General features: G+C 39.0%; 2 protein-coding genes across 6 annotated transcripts in view; both read right to left on the bottom strand.

The window, feature by feature from the left end:
- Positions 1 to 13,032, bottom strand: part of XRN1 (5'-3' exoribonuclease 1) — a 132,801-nt gene extending 119,769 nt beyond the window's left edge. For 4 of the 5 annotated variants that reach the window (XM_063114400.1, XM_063114401.1, XM_063114403.1 and 1 more), the window contains exon 1: positions 12,810 to 13,030. In XM_063114400.1, the coding sequence (XP_062970470.1) occupies positions 12,810 to 12,884 (75 nt within the window). In that variant the 5' untranslated portion in view covers positions 12,885 to 13,030. Of the gene's footprint in view, positions 1 to 12,809 lie in introns of all 5 variants that reach the window. The other variant, XM_063114404.1, reaches the window with a different exon arrangement.
- Positions 13,033 to 14,776: 1,744 nt separating this feature from the next.
- ATR (ATR serine/threonine kinase) overlaps positions 14,777 to 19,127 on the bottom strand; it is a 117,259-nt gene continuing 112,908 nt past the window's right edge. Inside the window, exons 46-47 of the mRNA XM_063113819.1 lie at positions 15,817 to 15,922; positions 14,777 to 15,061 (exon numbers count right to left, since the gene is read on the bottom strand). Coding sequence (XP_062969889.1) covers positions 14,888 to 15,061; positions 15,817 to 15,922 — 280 coding nt within the window. The 3' untranslated portion in view covers positions 14,777 to 14,887. The remainder of the gene's footprint in view (positions 15,062 to 15,816; positions 15,923 to 19,127) is intronic.

Here is a 19,127-nt window from a genome sequence, read left to right as displayed (position 1 = left end):
AGGCTGTACATGGTTATTAAAAGGTTTTACAGATGATTTAAAAGACTTACTGTATATTTGGTTTCACTGAAACAGTTAATGATATGATTACATTAATTTTAAAAAGCTTAGATTATACCAAGAAACTTAGAAAACCTTGAAAACTGATTTCTTGTTTGTGATATGTAGACTAAATAATTTCTAAACTTATTTTTAGAATAGAGTCTGCCTTACATACTAATTAAGGAAAATTAGTTTGAATTTTCAAACCAAAAATATAATGGGTTTTCCTCATATAAATGTAATGAAAACTACTTCTGAAACAGTAATTCAAGTTTTACAATATGTACAGGTAACAACACATTTTCCTAATACTAAGAAAATGGCATGCCTTTGAGTTTTGGAGGCAAGAAGTTTGGCTTTCAAATTAATGAACACCATAAAAGCATATTTATGAAACACCCATTTATACAGTATTGTACTAATAAGCATTACATTAAAATTTTTAAATGTTCTTATTGAGCAATACATAGGCTCAACTGAAATGATCACTGTGATAATGAGATTTTTAAAGCACACTCAAGATTTATCATTTATTTCAAGAAATCTGCAAACCTCAATCAAAATTTAAATGTAATATTTTGAGGGGGGTTACATTACAAAATGATTCCAAACCTTCCTTACGAGAATAAATATGTATTAAGAGCTAGGGAGAGTATTAAAAGAAGAGTAATAAAGCTTGTCGGCTTCCGATCAAGATGGTGGAAGAGATGGTCTCCAGTGTCACTCTTTCCCACAAACCAACCAATTTACAACTATGAAAAAGCCAGACAGCCAAGCTGGGGCCATTAGAGCTCAGGGGAAGAGGAGGAGAGATCTATGGAGTGCAAGAAGGAAGGAGAAGCCATGATAAGAGAAAAAAAGGATCGCTCCTACCATTTCGAGCCCTGGCCACTTCCAGGCTGGAGCTGGTGAGCACATGGAGCAGGAGCTGGCAAAAGCCGCAGCTGTGCCCTTCCTATGAAATTGCTTGTAGGCGGCAGGGGAGAAGAGGGTCCTCAGACCAGCAAGACCACTAACAGGGTTCCTGTGGACCCACATAGGAGCAAGGAGCCACAACTACTGAAAAAAAGGAGCCACTCAGGAGCCGTCAAATCACTACAAGGGATTGGCGCACAGCTTGCCCCATGGGAAGTATTTGGAGTTCAGGTAGTGGGGGAGACAGGCCCACCAGCGGAGAATTGGGGCAGAGCATGGACAGCTGATCTGCCCCCCAATCAGCACAGGTCCACTCTTTGTAGACTGGTCAAGAATACAGACCTGCAGGGGGAGCAGACTGCTGAAAAGACTCAGGTCCAGACCAGAGTTTCTATACAACCCAGGTGTACCAGATCTCATGAGACCCAGAAGTACCTACAAAGACAACCATTAAAACCTGAGCTGCAGAAAAAGCCTTCCCCAGGGAATCAACTGCAAAGCAACAATTTAGTTCAACCACAGAGCTCAAGTGCTGGTCCCCACAGGAAGTTCCCCCACTTTAGAAGTAAGCAAAGGACAACAAATTAGTTCCAGTGCAGAGTTTAAGTGGTGGAAATAGCAAAAAATCCAACACGGAACTGAAAGAAAAAACAAAATACCCACAGACCAGAGACAAAGTTTACTATTAACTAGTAAAGGTCTTATATCACCAAAGAACACCTATAAAACCTAGAAGGAACAGAAGCCCCCTGGGCTCCCAAGCCAGAGAGTGGGGAGGGCTGGGGACATCAGCCATGCCCCCCAACACACACACCCAGACCAGTGATGACCACTGAGCCACTGAACGAAGTGCCCCAGACTCCAGAGCCAGGGCAGTGGGGGGACGAGGGACTTGACCATGCCCCGCAACACTGGCAACCAGCCCTAGTGACACCCACCAAGCTGCTGCAGGAAACACCCTGGTCTTTTGAGCTGGGTCAGTGGGGAGCTAAGGGCTCTGGCCACACCTCCCAACATCTGCAACTAGCCCAACGATGACCATTGAACCACCACTGGAAGCCCCCTAGTCTCCTAAGCCTGGGCAGTGGAGGGCCAGAGGGCTTCAGCCACACCCCTCTGACATGTGCATTCAGCCTAGCAACAACCAAGCCATGACTGGAAGCCCCCTGGTCTCCCCTTCAGGAATGAGGGAGATTCCACCTGCCTCAACCACTCCTCCCCTCCTTCCTCCTTCTCCCACCCTATCTATTTTCCCCTTTCCCTCACCCCCTCCCACCCAATTGCTCCACATCATCATCTTAGGATGTAAAAATGCATGGAGCCAGGAACCAGCCCCTCCTCCCGCAACCAGGCATACTGCCATGGGGCCCACCTAGGGTCCTGAGGCCTAGAGAAGGGGACCGGCTCCTCCTCCCACAACCAGGCAAGAAGCATGCCAAAAACACAACTTCCATGTGGGTGGCCCACCACAACCACCACAATAACCATGGCTAGACACCACAACCACCGTACAGATGGCTCACCAGCCACTGGAGTGCATTGACACAAGGAGAGTCACCAGCGGAGACCAAAGAAAAGAAGAGGATGTTTCTCTCCAAAAAGCCCATTCCAGAGAGATAGAAAAAGCATTTGCTCTATGATAATATTGGGGGACCTGAACACACCTCTCTCAGCATTGGATGGATCATCTAGGCAACAAATTAACGAAGTAACCATTACTCTTTCAGAAGGAGAGAGGAAATCTAGGGTTATCAGAGGAGGGAAGGGGGAGGGAGGAGGACGGGGAGAGATTGGACAAGGGGCATAAAGAATAAGTACGATTTCTAAAAATGTATATGCTAATAATATTGATTTGATCAACATATGTCAACGTCGAACTCCCAAAATATGTATAATCATGATTCAATAAAAAAGAAGAGTAATGAAGTAAAATTTGCCCTAGTGATGAATTAAATGTTATAAGACAGATAGTTTGATTGAACCAGTTTAGAACAGTACAAGTACATACAGAAATTTAGCAAATAAAAAGCATTTCAACTCAGTGAAAGAAAGGCATGGGGTTCCTTACCTAACCATCTGGAAACAAAAAACCCTGCATCTCACCTTATAACACAATAAATCCAGAAGAACTAAACATTTTGCTATGAGAAATGTAACTAAAAAAATTTATATACAATTATTTTGGTAATGAAAGTGGAGTGGGGAAAGGAATATGGGAAGGGATGTTGGGTATAATTGAGGGGATAATTGGGTGGGAGACACGGGGTATAATCACAATTTGTGGTAATGGACATGCTGCCAGTATGGTTCTGGCCACCACATCTTAGGCACAAGTGGTGACAATTTGCTTTGTACCCCATGAATATTCATAACCGATAAAAACAAAACAACAACAACAAAATTTTGATAATGTATTTTAAACCTATAGGGTTAAAAAAAAAAAGTATCATAAATAAATGCAATTGAAAATGACAAAATGGAGGGAATGTTTGCAAATAAGGACAGAGTCAACTTTCCCAAAATACAAAAAATTCTGAAATATAAGAAAAAGAGCAAACTTTTAAAGTAATAATAGAAAATGCAAAGCAATTCAAAGAAACAAAACTCTAATAAGCATATGGAAAGATGTCCACCATCCAAAAATTTCAATTTAAAATGACAAATTACACTGACTGATGTTACCCAGTATTGGCAAGGTTTGGGGAATATAAATCATGTGTTATTAAAAGCAATAGCTGGCATTTATTATGTACTTATTAGATGCCAAATTTGGACTAAATATTTATATTCATCCTCTCAATTATAACAACCTCAAAAGATAAATATTTAGCATCCCCATTTTACAGAAGAAGAAAGTAACGGAGCCATAAAAGAGAAATGTGATTTATATCCAGTAGTCTGGGATGGCAATATAATCGAATAACTAAACTGAAAGTTACATGTCAAAATTTGAAACATGCATATCTTTGACCCAGAATTTCTACTGTTAGAAATTTATTCTGAGAAATAATCAGAAACATGAATAAAGATGTTAAGTACAAAAATATTCATAGCAGTATTGTTCATGAAACATAAAAAGTGTAAACAATCCAAATGCCTAATAGAAAGCTGATGATGGTACATCCATACAATGGAATACTACACAGCAATTACAAATTATAATATAGATTCATATTTGACATGGAATTAATATACATAATATATATGGTTAAGTGACAAAGGTAGAGCATAATACAGCAGATATATTATCCTATTTATAGAAAATATTTTTTTACATGTGTATATACATAGAAAAGTTAGGAAGTATACAGAAACAAGACGCTACTAGTGGTTAATCCTGGATGATGGAATTTCAGTTGGTTTTTCCTTTTTTAATTTTTATTGAATCAAAATTGATTATACATATTTTGGAAGTTCAGCATTGAGATATGTTGATCAAAGCAATATTACTAGCATATATATTGTTACAAATCTTTATTCTTTATGCCCCTTGTCCAATCCCTCCCTTCCCCCTCTTCATCCCCCCTCCCCCCTCTAATTACACTAGATTTCTTTTCTCCTTCTGAAAGAATAATGGTTACTCTGCTGATTTGTTGCCTAGATGATCTGTCCAATGCTGAGAGGTGTGATCAGGTGCCCCGATATTATCATAGAGCAGATTTCAGAGCTTCTTCTGTCACTCTGAAATGGGCTTTGTGGAGAGAGACATCCTCTTCTTTTCTTTAATCTCTGCTGGTGACTCTCCTTGTGTCAATGCACTCCAGTAACTGGCAGATCATCTGCATGGTGGTTGTGGTGTCTAGCTACTTTCATGGTGGCCATGGTTATTGTGGTTGCTGTGGTGGGCCACCCACATGGAGGTGATATTTTTGGCAAGCTTCTTGGTGCTAGCAGTGTGCCTGGATGTGGGCAGTGTCTGGTCCCTGGCTCCACACCTCAGGTCCCTGGACAGGCTCTGAGGTGCTTGTGCAACGTGCCAGGTTGTGGGAGGGGGTTCTGGTACCTGGCTCCATACCGTGGGTCCCAGGGCAGGCCATGAGGCACTGGTGCGGTGTACCTGGTTCTGGGAGGGGGTCTGGCCCCCTTCTTCATGCCTCGGGACCACAGGCAGGCCCTGAAGTGCTGGCACGGTGTGCCTGGTTGTGGGATGGGGGTTTGGTCCGTAGCTACATGCCTCATGTCCCCTGGTGGGCCCCAAGGTGCTGGTGCTGTGCCTGGACTGGAACTAATTTTTTGTTCTTTGCTTACTTCTAAAACGGGGGAACTTCCTGTGGGAACCAGTACTTGAGCTATGTCATTGAGCTAAATTGCTGCTTTGCTGCTGTTTCCTTAGGGAAGGCTTTTTGTATAGCTTAGGGTTTAATGGTTGACCCGACAGGTACCTCTGGCTCTCCAGAGACCTGGTACATCTTAATTGTGTAGAAACTCTGATCTGGGCCTGAGTTTTTTCATCAAACTGCACCCCATGCAATTCTGCATTCCCGACCAGTCTCCTCTGAGTGGTCCTGCACTGATTGGGGGGCAGATCAGCTGTCCTTGCTGTGTCCTAGTGTTCTACAGGTGAGCTTGTCTCCCCAACCGCCCATGCTCCAAACACTTCCTATGGGATGGGCCCCGTGCTAGTCCCTTGCGATGACTCACTGGCCTCTGAATGGCTCCCGCTGTTCTGGCTCCTTGCTCCTGCGTGCACGGCAACCCTATTAGTGGTCTTGCTGTCCTGGGGGCCACCAATGCTCTCTTCTCCCCTGCCACCTCCAAGTAACTCCATCCGAAGGGCACAGCTGCAGCTTCTGCTGGCTCGTGCTCCATGCGCTTAGCAGCTGGAGCCTTAAAGCGGCTGCAGCCCAAAACGCTCAGAGCAGTTTTTTCTTTCTCTCATTGTGGTTTCTCCCACCTTTATGAACTCCATAGTCTCTCCTCCTCTTCACCTGAGCTCCAGTGGCCCCAGCTTGGCTGATGTTATATTTTTATAGTTGTAAATTAGTTGATTTGTGGGAGAGAGTGACGCTGGGGCCGTCTATTCCACTATTTTGACCAGAACTCTCAGTTGCTTTTTATTTTCCTCCAGACAATATAAAGCTTTTTCATCTTTCAGTATTATCTGAATTTTTAAATAATGAATAAATATTACCTTTAGTCATGTGGGGGGAAAACCACTATAATTTTTCTTTTAGAAAAGAAATATTTTTAAAAATCCTCTTAGTTTTCAGATTAGTAAGAAAAACACAGAATGATTAAGTAATTTTCAGCCAATGCTGTGAAGAAAGTGAGAACATACAAGAGAATTTATCTCCTTCACATAGAGATAATATTGATAATGTAGTTTCCCTTTCCAGAGTCATTATATCTGCAAATTAGAAATTTCAAGGTTAGTTTATACTCTCCTCCTAACCCCATATTTGATTTGTCACCAAGGTGTTATGTTCTGTTTTCTTATTTAACATCCAATATGTTTCCAGAATCTTACCATATTATCCATTTGCATTGTCTTAGGCAATCTCATCTTCTTCTCCATCCCCTTATCTCCTGAATTGGTTCAGACCCTCAGTTTTCCCACTGGATTGCTTGTTTCCAGTTTTATCTTTCACCAAAGGTTACCCATTTTTCTAAAATATAATCTGATCGTGTTGCTTCCTTATTTAAACCCATAGGATACTACAAATTCCTAATACCATAAAAGATCCTGCATGATTTGGCTCTTATCTTTCCCATATCTTTCCTGTTTCCCACATAAACCCTACAAGCTAACTACAGCAGATTACTTGGAGAGCCCTAAATATGTTCGTCTGTTTCAAACATCTGTGACTTTACAAGTGCTGTTCCTACTTCCTGAAATGCTTTTCTCTCCATCCTGCTCCTCTCTTTCACTGACTTTCTGGATTTTGATTCATCCTTCAAGATCCGACTCAAGCATCTTTGTCTGGAAGCCTTCTCTTACTAACCTAAGGGTAAGTAAGAGACACTCCCTTCCTTCTGCCATATCTTGTACATACCTCTCTCATTCCACTTAATAAAACAACTAAGCATTTTGTGAATGTTACCTTTTGATATTTCTGATGTTCAAATCTGCTTTCAGAGTTAGCATCTTGAGGGCAGGAATCATATCTTAATTTCCTGTTCCCAATGCATAGAAGAGTGCCTGGCACATTGTTAGATGCTGAATGTTCAAGTGTATGTGTCTGTCCTCCCCTGCTGAACAGAAAGTTCCTCAAAGCAATGTTTCTGATTTCGTTGTGTTTAGAACCCCCAGCACACTGCCTGACACTATGTAGCAAGTCAAAAGTATTTAACAAATAAATTAAGAAATAAAACTTTCCCTTCATTGAATAGGATAGCTCATGTAGTCTATACCAATCACTTGGAATACATACTTATGCTGTTTTAAATTGTGATTGAGTGTTAATATCTTAGTATCTAATCTTCTCAAAACATTAGTTCCTTTTTGTTAGTTTAACTTTGTATCCTGCTTAGTGTTGTTGCAAAATGCCTTCTCCATAAAGACAAACATAAATATTTGACTGACTAATTAAAAGAGCTGTCAACAATTCTTTTCCAGTTCTTTAATCCTATTCATTTAAAACAATCCCTAGAATTTGTTGCTTCATTTAAAAAATATATATACTATGTTTTATAACATACCAATATAGGGGCCGGCCCATGGCTCACTTGGGAAAGTGTGGTGCTGATAACACCAAAGCCACGGGTTTGGATCCTTATATAGGGATGGCTGGTTAGCTCACTTGGGAGAGCGTGGTGCTGACAACACCAAGTCAAGGGTCAAGATCCCCTTACCGGTCATCTTTTAAAAAGACAAAGACAAAGAAAAAAATATAAACAAACAAACAAACAAACAAATAAATAAAACATACCAATACACTATATATATCTTAATATATAATATTTCTATATATTATACTTTGTATATATACATAACATACTATAGTTAACAAATTAATTTGCTCAATAAATATTTATTAAATACCCATTATGTGCCACACATCATGCTATGGGCTGGGAAATACAGTACATATAGTAATACAGCGAATACAGTAAAAAATAAGATAAGCTCCCTACACAACAGCAAACACCTTAAAATGGAAATGACAGCTTGTGTTTCTCAAATTGAATGTTTAGGTTTTCATAACCAAGAAGCATTTTTAACATAATGTTTAGAAGACTAGTTTCAAAAGTGTAGGGTTAGCACAACAATGTGAATGCACTTAACACTACTGAACTGTACACTTAAAAATGGTTAAGAGGATAAAATTCTGTTATACATATCTTTTACCACAATTTTTAAAAAAGTGCAGGCTGAAGAACATGTATCATCAACAGTAACATCACTCCCAAGAGAGCCAAAATTGTGTGTGTGTGTGTGTGTGTGTGTGTGTGTGTGTGTGTGTGTGTGTGTGTGTGTGTAGGGGGGTTTAACACAATAAAACGCCACAGTACATAAACTGATATACAATATATTTGTGGCATTAAAATTCCATGGAGTAGGGGGAGTAATTAGGAAAAAACAAGTCTAAAGAGCTTCTAGAGGAGGATCAATAACTAAACAAAACAAAAACTGCTCTAGAGTAATTTTGCTTTGTTTCAAATTCAGCTCCAACAGTTACTTCACTGGCTATATAATCATTCTGGGTTATTCAATCTTTTTGTGACTTGGTTTTTTCAGCTACAAAATGGAGATAATAATAATAGGATTTCTATAATTAAATAAGAATGCATATAAAGCACTTAAAACAGTGTCAGGTACATGGCAAGTGCCTTACAAATCATAGCTATTTTAATAGCATGGTGCTGGATTATAATTATGAAGAGAACTTCACATGCTCCAAGACTTTATAATCTTAGTTGTATGACCTTTGTTTTGTAAAGTCAGATCAAGAATATGTGTTCACCTTCTCTCCTTTCCCAAAACCCTATAACAAAAAAGGATTTTACACGTATATGTCTCTCTTTTCCACAGAAAAAAAGCCTGAGAATGGAAGGTATCAGCCAACCACTGATTTCTAGAAGGAAGTACATGGGTTTGAATTGATGGATAAAATAAGATAGCCTGGAACAAACCCAGAATACTCCATCAGAAGTTGAAACTGTGGTACCTGATCTCAGATCCTTACAAGTTGTTAGCTCCAAGCTCTGAAGATATGTAAAGGATGAGTTGGTGCTAGAGTAGAAATGATTATTATTTGAAAAAAAGGTCTCTGGAATTGTCCTCCCCTCTCTTCTCCATTGATGGTGCTAATTGACTCTAAAATAAAACCAGCAACTTATCTCCAATGAAATAGAACAATCTGCTTACAAGCAAAATTTCAGGATTATAAAGCTATCCTCGTTTTGTCTCTTTTTTTAGAGGCTCTAACAGAGGGGGAACACGTGGGGTAAAAAAAGAGACAAAACGAGGATAGCTTTACCATCCAGTAACATTAGAAAGACACTAACAGAGGGGGAACATGTGGTTCCCAATTTGGGGACCCTAAAGTGAAGCCAGTAAGTGGTCCTTTTCTTTTTCTTTAAAGTCCAGTAATTTTACTAGAATGTATCTTGGTATTGGTCATCTGAATAAATATTCTCAAGTATATGGTGTATTCTTTTAATATGCAGTTTCAATTTTTAAAAAAAATTTTAGTCAAGTTTTAAAAAAATAATAGTTTTACTATTTGTTCTGCTATGTTGCTTTGGTTTTCTTTTTCAAGAACCCCTATTATTTGTCATCTTTACCTATCTTTCTCATCTATCACTTTCTCTTGAATCCCTTTTATCTTTTCCTTTTAAAAAATTTCCTCTTATTTCTACTTTCTACTCCCCCCCACCTTTATAACATCACTTGCTCTTGCCTTGCTTCTATTTTAGCCTTCATTTCTGAAGTGATTTTTTCTATTTATTTCTAATTTTCTCTAGGTCTGTCATCTCATGCCTGAGTTTTCATAATTGATACTGTTGTTCTTTAATTTGTTACATCATTTCCTTAGTGCCTTTTAACTCATTCTGAAATAGGTTATAGTTTTGGTATGTTTTGTGTGCATGTCTTTACTGCAAAGTTGTTACTGTCTGAATGGATGTTATTTTGTTCCCTTGTTTCCCTATAATAACTTTGTATGCAATTTACATCAATGCTTTTCTCTTGCTCATTTTTATGTCAATTTCCTTGAGTGTTTAGAATGAATAGAAGGCTTTAACTTCAGAAAGCTCCCTTTTCTGCTGTTTTTGGGTAGTGTTAAAAAATAATGGTTTGCTTGCTTGTTTTCTAAGATTTCTTGACTCAAACTCTCTCTCACTTTTACCTAGACCTCTTCCTTCTCTTTTCTCATCTCTATCGTTCCTTTCATGATAAAATTTAATTCCACTTGCAGCAGTTTCTCCTTAGGGTTGGCTCTGCCCTAGAATGGCACCTTTGGTAAATCAGTTTTGAGAGTTCATAGGAGGTAGATTGCTCCTGCCCATTTTGTCTTTCTGATGGTAGACCCTTCACTCAGTCAATATTGGAGAGAATAAAAACCCTCATTTTCAGCTACTGCTTGCTAAGTGGCCAGCATAGTCTTAGTGAAATACCTGTGGGCTGTTCCAGAGTTCTGTTCTCAGATTCACTGGATGTTACCCCATTGCTTCCTTTCTTCTCTCACACAGATGCCAAAACTGATTGAATCTGGAGGCTGTTGGTAGTTTTTCCTTACCTAGTTGTATTTTGGAGCTCATAGGAATACCATGTCACATGGTTTGCTGTAATTGTTCTGTGGATTTTAAAAATTTTGCTGTCTAGTTTCTCTTTCTGTTTCTATGGATTCAGAGAGACTGACAAACTGTGCTGCTGCCACCACCACCATCACTGTCTTCCCAGAACCCACTCCTTTTAATCCCTTCCCCGAGGACTAGCTTTTGAATCACTGACTTATTTGGGCACTACTATCCAGTACTGCTTGACAGAGTAGCTGATAGCCCTTTTGTCTCTTTTTAATCGAACATTTTTGAAAGACATCACCTTAATAAATCAAGTTTTATAGTTTACTTCCTGTGGAATTTTAAAATAACCCTACTCCCAGTTTCTATCGACAGTAAAACTTTCTCAAAACCTATCCTTAGTGTCTATGTCATAAAATTGCCTTAAAGAGATTATTTTCGTTCCTCAGTAACAAAATTCCTCAGGATAGATAGAATCTGAGAAATGTTCACCAAACCAAACTCTGTGCCAAAGAGCACAGAATAAAAATATTACTGAACAAATTGTGCATTATCAAGTCAATTCTGAATAACAATCACATTATTTTTTCACTGTAGAAATAAAGTGACGGATGCATGGCAGGTAATCAAATATTTGTTGATTGAAGGACCCAGGAAAAGCCAGCTAGTTGTCTCCATTTCCACAATGTACTGGTACCTTTCTCCCTGAAAGTAAACCCCTCCCTAAATCTAACTAAACCTATGTTTCAAATATTAAAGATAAGCTAGCATTTTGGAATTTTTTTGTAAGCTTCTTCTCATATACTAAATCTGATTGGAATCCAGCAACAAAATAATCCTTTCCAGAATTATAACTCTACCTTTATGCTTACGAGTATTTTTAGAAGATTAAACCATCACTTATAGCTTGATGGTGTCCACCGGACTACCTCCCCGCCACTGTTAACACTCCCACAATACCACTTAAATCAGCTATACAAATTTCGAAATGGAGTTTTTTTGCCTGTAAAACATAAAATGGACAAGAGATCTACGGAATTCGTTAAATGTGTCAAAACACTAAAGTCTCACCCAAAGTTTAGTTTACCTAATAGACGACTGCTTTCTCTTCTCTTTCCACAGTTCCAATATATAAACTACACTAAACAAATCTACACGTAAACGTGGCCCTGGGGTCATCATATACTCAATATTATTAGTAGTATATTTATGCTGTAACAAATCGTTTCTCTCTCTTTCTCTCTCTCTCTCTATCTCACACACACACACACACACACACACACACACACACACACACACACACACACACACACACACACACACACACACACACACACACACACGGAAGCCTCCAAATAACGCGCCCCCTCCCTGGGGTCATCATATACTCAATATTATTAGTAGTATATTTATGCTGTAACAAATCGTTTCTCTCTCTTTCCCTCTCTCTCTCTATCTCTCTCTCTCACACACACACACACACACACACACACACACACACACACACACACACACACACACACACACACACACACACGGAAGCCTCCAAATAACGCGCCCCCTCCCCCAGTGGTGGGTGTGTGTGTGTGTGTTTGGCAATAGGGGATTGGTGCTGTCCTTGGGATAACAGAAGACGAAGAACAAAAGGCGTTATAAATATGAACCATTAGCTACGTCAAGAAGTCCGGGCGTTGGGGGTGGGGAGGGTGCAATTCCTGATGAGGGAAAGCAAACGAGGTGAATCAGCTGAGGAGGCGCTGTCACTGTACGTGGGCCAGGCGCCTTGGGTGGGATGGGGGTGCCTAAGGGGACACGGACTCCAGCTGCGCGCGGACGCTACAAGGAAAATGACGACTTGCGCACCCCGGGGCGTGCAGCGAAGAACTCAAGAACAGCGCTCCTTCCCAGGCCTGAATTCGGAGTCGCGCAAGGCCCTGACGAGGCAGGGGCGCTGTCAGACCTGCCGTCACCGCGGCGCCTCGGCGCACAGAAACGCAGCCCGCGGCTGTGCCTCCGCGCAGACCCTCCCGGCGTCCTCAAGCCTACTGCCCCCTCCCGCAGCTCCTCCGCGGACAAGCACAAAGTGGAGGCTGGGAAGACCCCGTCCAGGTGGAGTGAGGGCCGCGGAGCCCCGGGCTCTCGGCCTTCTGAGCCTGTCGCTCACCCACCTGATGCTCTTTCACCACTTCGCTGAGGCAGGGATATCGCTCCGAGATCCATCGGTAAAACTTGGGGACTCCCATTTCGACCGTCAACAGTAATTCCTGTCAGGGCCAAACCGAAACCAAACGCCCCGCCGGGGCCTCCGCCGCAGCCTCCGGCCGTCGCTCTGCCGATGACAACACATTTCCCTCCCTACCATAGAGAGCAGCCGCCGGCCTAGAGCGGCAGGAGAGGCCGCGTCCCGCGTCCCGGGGGCGGGGCTTAATCCCATCTTCCGCCAGCTCCGTCGTGCTCGCGGGGGCTGTCGGTCACGGCTGGCATAAGGTTTGCAGGCCTACGTTAGACTTGGTTCGGAACATGCCGGGTGGTCCGGCTGAGCTTTGTAAGTGAAGTGCAAGTGGTATGAAAACCGCACGAGACTGCTGGAGAGTACTGGACACTGAGTTTTGGTTGTCCTGGCTGCTCTGTCTCCTGTGATTGTTAATCTCAGTGGGTTTCAACACAGATTTGGAAAGGTCTGCTGATTTATCTGGCTTTGTTTTGCGAGGCGGAGTTATTTTCTCTGAGGAATGTGAGGCTACAGTACTTTCTTTTCCCGCACCGGCTAGCCGCCAAAATAAATAAAAATGAAAACGTTATTTTCCAAATTATTTGTTAAAAAATCTCCAACTACTCCCCTTCTCCAGCCCTTAACTGTTCACATTAGGCCCTCGATAGGAAATTATATTGTGGAGGTAGAGCTGGGGTCTGGAGCTCACAGATCCTTGGCCCACTCACAAACCCTTCACATGCAGGTCTGTGAGCTAGGTAACTGGCAAAAAGGTCCTTGGAGCCTTGGCTGAAGTAGGAATAGTCTTTTTTTTAGCACACACAACACCATGAGCCAAGCAGTCCACAGAGAAACTCAGAAACTCAACTGCCACTGGCAAGGTCCAAATTAAAAACTGAGTAGCTATGCTCTATTTTTAGACATGAGCTCTCTGCCTGCCAGCTCTGCTTCACAAACTCAAGAACACACAATAGCAATAAACCTAAAAAGATACATTTAAAAAACCTAAAAAAATGCACATGCCACTAACTCCACCCACACATAACTTGTTTACAAAGAATTAAGAATGTGCTGCACAACCCCCAACCAGGCCTGAGTTGAGTGAGGGAGCCTGACCCAACTATTCTATTTTCCCCACATATATATTTAATTTTCACGTTCATGCCTCTTGTTATGATTTTCCCCATCACAAGAGCTGTATAAAAAACCAGAATTCTATCAAGGGAATTCAAGTCAAATTATCTTTTAAATTTGAGAATTTTCCATTTATTTGAATGTAATAATGTAATTACTTTGTAATTATTTTCATTCATCATAAATCTTCTGCAAGAAAGCTTAGGGGAAAACCTTAAACAATTAAAAGTTTTAGATTTTAAAACTTCATGGAATTTTAAGTATTGCTGTGTCTTCCATGACCACTGGATTCTGTAATTTTGTACACCTATAGTATGGCTGCATCTTTAAAATTACAGAATGTTTATTTAGTTCTCATATTCATGCTTCTTGGCTTATACTTTTTCCCTATTACACTTTCAAACATACCAGAACAGTTTTATTTAGTGAACTTAATGATGTGCTATTTATTTTATCTCTCTCTTACTAGACTATCACCTGGAGGGAAAAGGAGGGTAGTTCTGTGCACAAGTCTAGCACAGTGCCTTGCCCTCAGTATTTATTCGATATAATTTTGTTAAAATAAATCCTTATGTTAGCTAGTACTTTTAAAAGGAAATCAATGAAAGTTGTAAAGTGAAATAAGCCTGCCTTGTTTCTTGCAAATACATTTTATTGATCATAAGAACAAATAATGTTCCATTTTTCCAGTTAGAATACATAGTATGTATTAAAAAAGCAATTTATTTCTTAAAAACTGAACATATGTTATTTTAAATACAATCAGGGAGAGAAATACCAGTTGCTCTGAGAACATAATGAAACTTATGTTGTACTTTAGAGTTGAATAGAAACAACCACCAATTAATATCAAATGCATCAATTTTAAGTTGTAAACATATTCTTTGAAATAATTTCATCTCACATATATGGGGTCCAACCAAGGTACATTTGGCATAGTAAGTTTTCGTCAGTAGCTTCTTGTATAAGGTAATGTACATGTCCTTCAATAGACAATGGCAATCCTGTAACTCTATTTCGGGTCTTGATTACACCTTGTAGTCTCTGCTCGATGTCAAGAACATGGGTCTTGGCCTAAAAAGAAAAAATGAAAAATCATTAGGGCTAAGGATCCAATAACATGTGTGTGTTGATAATTTGGAATTACTACTTTTCTTGATATTTAGTGAATGTTAACACCATTTTACTGATTAATTACGCTCTCTTATAGGAGCAAATACAGAAAAACACTTTAGGACTTAAACATTTGAATGACTATTCTAATAATAGCAACAATGCTTTAATGCCTAATATTTACATTAATATTTACAATGCAAATGTGAATTCTAAGTTAGCCACTTGGAATATATATTTCTATATATTTCTCTCTTAAGAAAGCATATCAGAATGCAAAAGTGAGAATGATGTTATTAGAAAAATAATCCCCAATCTGTTCTAATTTATTAAAAGATAATTATCTGAAAACTTGGAGACTTCAACTAATTTTAGTAAGTAGTGAATTGCAATTGTGCCATTGCTAACAGTGGCACACTGTTATCACCATATTAAAACCTAGATCTGCTGCTATGTAAGTTCAGGCAATTGGTGCTCAAGCTTTTCCTACTGTATCTCATAATTGTGAATTGTCTATGGTTAAACAAGTGTGTCTTGAACTCTGTTTTATTATATAAATGCTAATAATGTTAATATTAGCAATGACAATAAAAATAACGTAGGCCCTGTCATAATAGAGAACTAGATTTCAAAGTAATCAATAGTAAGTTGCTGACAATATTTAGAATCAGTTCTCATTTGCAGAGATATATATTACCAGCTCATATCATACTAACCTTTTCATTGACAACTTCACCAGTTTCATTTAGTGGTGCTTTGGAATGCCCTTTCACTGGTTTACTCCACTCCACAAGAGGATCATGTATAAAAGTCTTTAAGACACTGAAGTTGAAACAAGTATTATGTAATAATGCAGTGTTATCTTTGCAAAAATAAATCTTGCTAAAATCAACACTTAAGAACAAGCGAAGGATGAGAAACCAATGGTTATACTCTCACAATACACATTACTACCTTTTCAGAAAGATATATGAAATTATTGTTTTGATGTGAAGGGAAGGGAAGGGTAGGAAGAGAAGAGGCAAGACAGAGGAGAGTCAGAGGTGTTTTTGGTGAGTGGAGTAAGAAGAGGTCTGTGTGCCAACTCTCAATGTGTACTGTGAACTGGTAAATTTATTTATTGAACAAATGAATTTTATCCCCTGCCATGTCTTCAGTGACTGTATAATACCTATAGCTACTGTACAGACCTGGCCCAGAATTCTTCTGTACTCTAGACATCTTAAACTCAAAATCTCCAAGCTGAAATTCATTACCTTTTCCCAACTATTTTACCTGTATTCCCCAAATCAGTAAAAAACATCATTTGCCTGTTTATTCTAGGCAAAAATCGAGGAATCATCCTTGCCTCCTCTTCTTCTCACATCTAATTCTACCTCCCAAATATCTTTAGAATCTCTCTACTCATCCCTATCTCTACCACCACAATACCACCTGGGATACCATTTTTTCCCGGGTTACTATAGTAGTCCTCTAACTAGTTTTCTGACCATTAGCCCAAACTGGAACCCTAATTTTTCAGCAGTGCAAGTCAGATTTTCACTTCCTCTTTTAAAAATTCGTTCTTAAAACTCCAATGACTTATGGTTGCTCTCAGGAAAAGTGCAAATGTGAAAACGGGCCTCATGTGGGCCCTTCATAATGTAGGCCCTGTTCATCTGTCTAGCACCATCTCTTAGCACCACCTCCTTGAAGTAAACCCTCTAGAATATAGTATTGCCATGCTTTCATTCGCCTTGATAATTCTATCACTCAAAACACTCTGTTCCCCTTTGCCTATTCAACTATATTTTTCGTTAAGGTGTCAGCTATTATTTTGAGAAATTATATCCTTACTTCCCCAGACTAACAAAGATCCTGGTAAGTGTTTTACAAGATGATATACTTCCTCTTTTAGAGAATTTGCCTTTGAATAGGTCTACCTAACCAGTGTATTCTACCATAATGTCTCATAGACAGTTTTTAAATACAGAAGATGAATAAATGAGCTTAAAAAGTCCATTTAAGATTTATCTGCTTCCCACAGCTAAAGTCACACTTAAAGGAGACAGACTGACTGCTTTACCCCTAAGATCAGGAACAAAACAAGGATGTCCACTCTTACCACATCTATTCAGCATTCATCTAGCTAGGGTAATTAGGCAAAAAAAGAAACAAAAGGCATTGAGATTGGAAAGGAAGAAGTGAAACTATCTGCAGATGGTCTGCTGTTGCAGAGAAAAGTCTTAAGGTAGCCACAAAAGTAACTATTAGAATAAGTAACTATTAGAAATAAGTTCTGCAAGGTTGCACAATACAAGATAAATATACAAATATCAGTTGTATTTCTACACAGTAGCAATGAAACAATCCAAAAATGAAATTAAGAAAAAATTCTATTTAGAATAGAATCAAAAGGAATAAAACATGTAGAAATACCATTTTGAAGAGTAAAAGATAAAAGAATTAAAGCTAAGAATTATAAAACATTGTTGAAAAAAATTAAATAAGATTTAAATAAATGGAAAAATTAAATAAGATTTAAATAAATGGATCAGAAGACTTAATATTGTTAAAACGGCAATACTCCCCAAATTGATATATAAATTCAATTCCATTCCTATCAAAATCCAAGCTGGCTTTTTGCATAAATTGAATTCACATGGAAATTCAAGGGACCCATGATAACCAATTTTGAAAAAGAAGAATAAAATTGGAGCACTCACACTTACTGATTTCAAAACTTACTACAAAGTTACAGAAATCAAGACAGTGTGTTGGTGACATAAGGTTAGACATGGAGATCAATGGAATAGAATTGTTGACAATCAAATGACCACTTCAACAAAAATGCCAAGACATTTACATTAGAAAAATAGTCTTTCTCAAAAAATGACGTTGGAGGGCCGGCCTGTGGCTCACTTGGGAGAGTGTGGTGCTGATAACACCAAGGCTGTGGGTTCAGATCCCTGTGTAGGGATGGTTGGTTGGCTCACTTAGGAGGGTGTGGTGCTGACAATACCAAGTCGGGGGTTAAGATCCCCTTACCAGTCATCTTTAAAAAAAAAAAAAAAAAATGATGTTGGGACAACTGGAAATACATACGCAAACAAATGAATATGGACATCTACCTCACATCATATACACAAAATAACTGAAAATAGAACAAAGAGCTAAATAGAAGAGCTAAAACTATAAAACACTTAGAAGAAAAAACCCTTACAATTCAAGCATAAAAAGAGAACCCAATTAAAAACTGGCAAAGAAAAAGAAATGAAAATAACAACAACAAAAAATGGGCTGGCTGGTTAGCACAGTTGGTTAGAGCAGTTTTGTAACACCAAAGTCAAGGGGTCAGATCTCCATACCATCCAGCTGCCAAAAAACAAAAAAGGGCAAAAGATGTGAATAGACATTTGTGCAATGAATATATACAAATGGCCAATATATGCAATGGCAATTGTATACGACATATACAATGAATATATACAAATGGCCAAGCATGTGAAAAGATGCTCAATATCACTGGACATTAGGGAAATGCAAATTAAAAGTACAATGAAATACCACTTCAAATTCACTATGATAGGTAAAATAAAAGACAAACAATAATAGGCATTGGTAAGGATGTGGAGAAACTGGAAGCCATATACATTACTAGTGGGATTATATAGTATTACAATTGCTTTGGAAAATAATCTGAAAGTTCCTCAAAATGTTAACCTAGAGTTAACACATGACCCAGAAATTCCACTCCTAGGTATACACAAGAGAATAGAAAACACATATCCACATAAAATTTGTGCACAATGTTCACAACCACACTATTCACAACAGATAAAAGTTAAAAACAATCCAAATGCCTATGAACTGATGAATGGACAAACAAAATGTAGCATATCCATACAATAGAATATAATTTGACAATAAAAATGAGCAAGTACTGATACACAATAAACCTTGGAAACATTATGCTGAGTGAAAGAAGACAAAAAGGGCCACATATTATATAATTCCATTTATATGAAATAGCCACAAAAGGCCAAAG

This window comes from Cynocephalus volans, chromosome 11 (assembly GCF_027409185.1).
Source record: "Cynocephalus volans isolate mCynVol1 chromosome 11, mCynVol1.pri, whole genome shotgun sequence".
Classification (NCBI taxonomy): Eukaryota; Metazoa; Chordata; class Mammalia; order Dermoptera; family Cynocephalidae; genus Cynocephalus; species Cynocephalus volans.
The sequence above is the reverse complement of the archived record's forward strand: the minus strand, read 5'-3'. Positions and strand labels throughout refer to the sequence as shown.